This window comes from Gopherus flavomarginatus, chromosome 9 (assembly GCF_025201925.1).
Source record: "Gopherus flavomarginatus isolate rGopFla2 chromosome 9, rGopFla2.mat.asm, whole genome shotgun sequence".
NCBI lineage: Eukaryota > Metazoa > Chordata > Testudines > Testudinidae > Gopherus > Gopherus flavomarginatus.
In genome coordinates, this window is record NC_066625.1 from 12,972,640 (window position 1) to 12,979,457 (window position 6,818).

A 6,818-nucleotide genomic window follows, 5' to 3' on the forward strand; every position below is an offset into this window, starting at 1 on the left:
TTAAGCATTTTTTTCCCCCTTCTCTTTCTTAAGAAAAAAAAAAAAGGAAAAAAAATAACCCCAAAGCTCTAACTGATCCCCTGGTTGGATCGGTGGGTTAGAACCCTAACGGGAGCTGCTCTTCATAACTAATCTCTCTCGCGCGTTTGTGTGAGGGGGTGGGGATGCGTTCTCAGCTTTGGGAAGCTGGGGGCTGAAGACGATAGTTCTGGGTCTGTTTGTTTTAGTCCATGTCTACTTCTTCGCAGTCTGGACCGCTGGCTTCTGCGGGGCCGCTAGGCTCCGAGGTACAGTCCGATTTGTCTCTGGATTTGCAAGTGTCTTTTGTTAGGGCGGGAGACTTTGGCTGGGGAAAGCTGCCGCCGCTGTCCGCTTGGGAGGCGGAGGGGGCGGCTGTGGGCTGCCCCGCGCCCGAGCCAGACCCGGGGTGGCTGCTGCTGCTGCTTTCCGCCGGGCTGCAGTTGGCGGAATGGCCCGGGCCCGAGTTCGTGGCGCATTTGCCGGGGTAGACGCAGCCGGGCTCTGCGGGCGGAGGAGGGGAGTCTCTCTGCGGCTGGCCGGGCTCCGCGCCCGGGCCAGCTTTGAGCGCAGCCTGCGGCACGATGAAGCCCAGCGGCTGGGTGATGGGGTAGAGCAGGAAGTGGCCCTTGCCCAGAAGGGTGCGGGGGGCGCAGGGCTGCAGGCCCGGGAAGTCCAGCCCCGCTTTCCGGCGCGGCGGCGAGTCGGACAGCAGGCTCTCCACGCTGAACGGATTGAGCTTGTGGAAGCTGGAGGCGCCCCGGGGCCCGGCCCCACAGTCCGAGGAGGAGGCGGAGGAGCAGGACAAGTCCTTGTCCGGCAGCCGCTGCAGCCGGCCGGCGCCGCTTCTTTGGCTCGAGTAGAAGGCTTGGCCCGTTTGGTCGCAGCTGCTGGGGGGCTCGGCTTGAGCCGGGTGCGGGGCGCCCCGGGGCTTGGCCTCGGGGGGGTCCGGGGACAGCCCGCCCCCGCCGCTGTCGCTGTCGGAGCTGGGCATGGAGAGGCTGCTGGGCGAGTGCAGGTGGCGGCTCTGGCTCTTGAGCAGCTTCTTCTCGTGCTTGCGTTTCTTCTTCTCCATCTTCTCCAGCTCCTTGCGGGCGATCTCCTCGGGGTCCATGGGCTCCCCGCTGCACGTGGTGGGGTGGGAGTTGTGGGCCGGCCGGCCCGGGCCCTTCTTGGTGTTCTCTTTCTTTCTCCATTTGGCCCGGCGATTTTGGAACCAAACCTACACACCGAACAATGAGAAGCAATTAACATTCAGCGCGCGGGGTGGGGCGGAGGCGCCAGGGCCTCCCCCTCTCCCAGGCGAGGTGGCTGCAGGCCCGGAACCGCTGCTGGGAGAAAGAGAGGAAAGGAGGAAGGTGCTTCTTTACACCCGCCAGAGATCTCCGTAAAGCAGATCAGAAATCGCACAGGCTGCAAATTAAAAACCTTCTTAAAACCGGGCTGATGGCCTGGGGAATTGAAATTGGGGTGTGGGGTGGGGGAGAATGCAAGGAGAGATCCGTATACATACACCGGAGAAAGTGAATGCAAAACAATTAGTGATCCCCGTGTCCGCCTCTCCCTGCAGTGTGCACACAGCCACGCGCAGCTTGGCTGTCCCCCCAAAATATAAATAAAAAAAATCGGCCTAGAGTTTTAAGGGGAAAAAGAGGGTAACGATTCGATTCTCAGTCTGAGTCGAGATAGAGTTTGGCTCACTTTGGAACGTCTTCCTAGACTGAAGCCTGTGCTCCGGCCACCTGAATGAAGCGGGATAGATACCTTTTGATTTTAAAATCCCATAGCGACATAAATAAAGTCACTGAGTAAAAAAATCCGTAACTTTGTAGGACTCTGATTTTTTTTTTTAAAGTCTGTCCTTATTAAGAGCTTTGCGCCTCCACTGTCGCACATGGAATTCGCTTGGATTTCCAGCTACTCATCTTGCTGATCAAAACTATTTTGAATTAATTGCACAGGTATTTTTCCTCGAGACCAGAGAGACAAAACATTATAATGAATAAATTTAAGCCGCCTAAAAATACTACACACTTCACCAAAGGAGAAGTGGAACCAAATCTTGTGCCATATTGTAAATCAAACAAATCGAGGGTTTGTTTGATTGGAGACAGAGTTATTTACAGCATCAAAACCAAGAAATGTTCACAAATCCAACTAAAATAAATCTCAGCGAGATATAGGGGAGAGGGGAGGCACGTTTGACAGATCTAAAGGAAAACCAGCTACCATCATCGATATGTATATTTCACTCTCAAGCCAGGAGCAGAATTGGAGTTGGTTGTCTGCCACCAGTTCTGTTTTTTATTCCTTTGTCCTCAGTCCCCCCGCCACTCCTTTATTTTCGACTGTGGTAATCAGAAAACAGGAGTAAATATAAGGCCATCTCATGTTTTCAGAATAGATTGGAATCGAGCATGATGGTGCGGGATCTATTCTTGTTGAAATGCAACAAATTTAAAAAAAACAAAACAAAACCAAACAATGGCTCTCGAAGAATGATGCAGAGAGGTGTTTGTTTCAAGTCTGCCAGCGTCAGACGGCGCGTCTTTGCTTTTTGCTGGTATGGTATATATAAATGCCTCTCTTTGTGCCACTTCCAGGAGGCCTTGTCCCTGAGAATTACTCATTATCGAATTAAAAGGAAATGGAGGGTCTCGACTTCACTCAACAATCTCAGAACAAATTGGATAAAAGGATTTCAAACCAGAAGAGGTCACGAGGGGGAGGAAAAAGCATTTTGTAAATACACCTTTAAACAATGCTAATGGATTAATAATATCCAGTAATGGTATTAGCTCCTTCTTGTGGTAAACGCCACAGTTTTTAGAGTACATGATCGATTTAAACACACACACACACACACACACACACACACACACACACACACACACTCTAAGGAGAACAGGGCACTTCGGATTTGTATCAAACACAACACTAGTGATTTACAGAGACGAAAGTACTGATTCAGTACATTTAAAATGCATGCAAAATGAAGTATTTTTTAAAGTGTGCAAGTTTACGGTTATCCGTCCTTATTCGTTCAAAGCTACGAGCAACCATCTGAATATTTACTAGCCAGCTCACAGATAAACCCTGCATTCTTTGACTCGAGGATGGTTTTTATTACTGTTATTTTAAAGATCAGTTTAAGCGAATAGTTTTGAAAAAAAGAGTGGTGGATAACTGGTTTGTCTAAATGAAGTTTTACAGGATTCCTCTAGCTACACCCTCGAGCTGCCTAAAAGCTTTATTTACATTCTCCAATGTACCATGTTTAAGGCTCATATTTGCATGCTAATTTTTCACTCTTGGCTCATTTAAGGAAAATGTTTACAGTGGAAAGGGTTTATGAACTCTCGACTTGAATTACACTCTTCAGGGCCTATTTGCAGGCAAAGTTTAAAGGGGTGGGGAATTAAATCACAAAACACGTTCACTCCAAGAAAGATTTCCCAACCCGCATGCATAAATTAAGAGCAAACGTGTATGCTAAGTTCAGGTACAAAAAAAACAAGCAAACAACCCCCCCACACAACCCACTAGGCTGTTGGCACATCGCTAAATCAGGACTGGGGTGTCCAGGTTCCAGGAGCCAAGGGGGAAATACTAAATGTTCACAAGAAATTGTTTAATGAACACAACCGGTTATTTGGTATGGGAATGTGGAGGCCGGGGTAGATGTGGCGAGAGCACTTGGCCTTATGAAGCTAAAAAAATGGTTTTTTTTACCTGCACTCTAGATTCCACTAGGTCCAGCCTCAGAGCCAGCGCCTCTCTCATAAACACGTCCGGGTAATGACTTTCATTAAAGGCTTTTTCTAGCTCTTCTAGTTGCCAGCCAGTAAAATTCGTGCGGGTTCGTCTTCTTTTACAGCCAGGACTTTCCTTGTCCGGGTCACCAGAGTCTGAAAAGGCAGAAATACAATAAACCAACCAGAAAAAACAGGCCTTTTCTCACTCCGCAATTTACAACCTACCTTTGCACTGGGTAGCTTTAGAAGGCTTGGGAGTCTGTACATTACACATCCATATCAAAGACGGGGGGGGAAATTGTTCCCTCTGCCTCGCCTCCCCCCCCCCCAGCCTACTTTACAGGATGTTTATTCTTGAAATAGGTCAGCATCGGAAAACAGGTGCAGGAGTGAAAGTTTTAAAATTAAGTCTGATCGCTGGACCAGACTTAAATAAACCTGGGGCGTCTGTCCAGGTTTGACTTCCTAAAGCAGCAGAGCCCGCAAGGGCACTGGGCCCCTTTTCAATCCAAGGCATAGGGGCTCCAGGGAAAGGCCCGCCTAGGTTCCTATCAGGGCCGAACCAGGCCCATCTCCTGCCGGGTCCCCTGTCTCTACTTGGGAATCGCATGTAAAAAGCTTGCAGGCCACCAGCTTGCTGACAAAGCCCCACTCGGAAGCGTCATGGCTGGTGTAGCAAAAATGGGATCCTGCCCAAGTCTTTACGGTCACTGATTCGATTTGAACGACCCCGACGGCACTGCTTCTACCGTGGTGTGCTGTGCGTGTAAACAAGAGTCTCCTTCCGGAGCAAGGGTGCAGAGGGGGATGCCACGAAGAAGGAGCATTGACAATACCAGCTTCAGGCATTAATGGGGTACCTTAAAACTAGACAATAGATTTGCCAAGGAGGTAAACTTTGCACTTGCTCGTGCCCTTCGTTGGATCAGAGTCTAGTCATCAACCTCTCTTCCCCTACCCCCAGCGGTACCCTCCTAGCCCGCTTGTAAAAATGGGCATCCTCTCCCGCGCCATACACCCAGACACACCAACTCCCGAAAGGGGACACACTCATACACATGGGCAGGCTATTGTTCAGAGCGCACGTGCGGTTTCACAAGGGGCTAGGAGCCACCGAAGGCTTTTTTTCTTTTAAAGAATCTGTTCAAATCTCTCTTAGAAAAAATACAAAGGTTGGTGGCGATCCTGTCCACCATCCTGCCCGTCTTTGATCTGGTTCCGGATCCCCCTGTAGCGACCCGTGGGGAGAAGATCAGACCCACGCACCCACCCGGAAAAGCAGCCCTCTGTTCTCCGTGGGTGCCGCGCATCAGATCTGGAGCTGGGGGCGGGGGCGCCGCTGAGGGGTGCGGCGTATCCAGGAGCAGAGGGGGGCCGCTTACCTGAGAGCTTGAAGGGCTGGTTGTCCCCATTCACCCCGCAGCCCGCGGGGAGGAGCGGCGCCGGGTTCACCACCGAGGCGGCGCAGGAGCCGTTCAGTAATCCATCTATGGAGAAGGGCACGGCCGCCGACTGCAGCTGGTGCCCGGCCAGCTCGTAGACATGGTGGTGGCCGAGCGGGTAAGGGAAGCCCACCATGCCTCCGAACTGGGCATGGGGATGCTCCAGGAGGCGGCTGTCCATCATGGGGGCGGCTCTAGCGGGGCGCGGCGCGGGGCGGCGGGAGCAGGCGGCGGCGGTGCGGGAAGGGGCTCATGCTGGAGGGCGCCCGGGCGCTTTAACTTTATCAACATCAAGCTCCCAATAATTAGCTCAGGCTGGGGGAATTTGGGACCAATAAGAAACGTTAATCGGTCCTGACGTCAGAGACGTGCCAGTGTGGGGAGCAAACGTTTTCCATATCGATTGCTAATTATACCTGACATCCAGCCTCAATAAACAATATCAGAGCTGTCACAACAAGACAAGGGGGGCTTTGATAAGAACTCCCGCCTGGGGAGGGGAGGAGGGCGGCATGGGCCAGCCAGCCAGGGGTGGGGGGTGCCGAGGAGCTGGAGAACTTATGGATCTGATTGATACCCAGTTAAATACTAAACAGCCGGAGTTACACACACCCTCTCTCAGCCCTCCCTCCCCCCGTGCCCACCCTCGTCCCCTCCCCTCTCCAAATCACTAATAGATTTCTCTTTAAAACATTCACCGGCGTGTTGTGGGGATTTTTCACCAGAAATGCTCTACTCTCTGAACCTTTAAAGTGATGTTGCTCCAATTACAGGGAGACATTGAGCGGCAAATAGACTGATCCAATAATAGGAGATTCATCATCCTCTCTTTCCAGAGCTGTCACATTGAATTTAAAGCTACAAGCCTTTTCATCTCCTCTCCGGCTCTAGAACGCGGGGTGGGGGGGCGAAGAAGGGAAGGGGAGGGAAATAGAAAAAAAAAGGATGAATCCTTTATAGAAATTAAAGTGTGAGCTGATCATATCAATCAAAATCATAATTAATGCAATCGCCTATTGATCCACGAACGCAAGAAATATTAAATTATGAATATAGCCAGAGGGTGGCTAATTAAAAGCAGCCGATTTCGCAAAGGGAGACCAAAAAATAAAGTTTTAAAACCCACTACTACACCCCCACTCGAAGAAGGGAGGGGGCGAAACATGTACACACACACACACTTTTACTCTGCCAGTGATTAATAGCCTCGAAGCTGCAGCCAAATTTGTTCTAATTAAATTATATTCCCATAGAAGGTTCACCAATATAAAATATTGATAAACTCCAAAAGTTAAATAATTAAAGAAAATATTCTTAAACAAACTGCAAGAATGGGAGGGTGGCAGGAGAGAAGCAGCAGAAAGGACCATCCATACTTTGGAGTGGATCCTGTTTTTTCCCCCAGTACAGTCATTAGTGATTCGACATCATAGAAATATAATTAAGGAAATAATTTTCTATTCTTCTTTAAGCAGTAAAAGAAAGGGTGTGAGGAAGGAGATAAAATATATATCCAGCCACTCATCCCAAATCCGCCCTCCTACGTGCAGTCGAAGGGACTCAGCTTGCTCGGATTGGGATGCCTTTATTCGATTTCTCCGCC

The 6,818-nt window shown here is 50.2% G+C and overlaps 1 protein-coding gene across 1 annotated transcript in view; it reads right to left on the reverse strand.

Annotated features, from left to right (window-relative positions):
• UNCX (UNC homeobox) overlaps nt 1-5,399 on the reverse strand; it is a 5,433-nt gene extending 34 nt beyond the window's left edge. Inside the window, exons 1-3 of the mRNA XM_050966330.1 lie at nt 5,156-5,399; nt 3,751-3,926; nt 1-1,240 (exon numbers count right to left, since the gene is read on the reverse strand). The exon at nt 1-1,240 is cut by the window's left edge and continues 34 nt beyond it. Coding sequence (XP_050822287.1) covers nt 224-1,240; nt 3,751-3,926; nt 5,156-5,399 — 1,437 coding nt within the window. The 3' untranslated portion in view covers nt 1-223. The remainder of the gene's footprint in view (nt 1,241-3,750; nt 3,927-5,155) is intronic.
• Between the last annotated feature and the right edge of the window lie 1,419 nt (nt 5,400-6,818).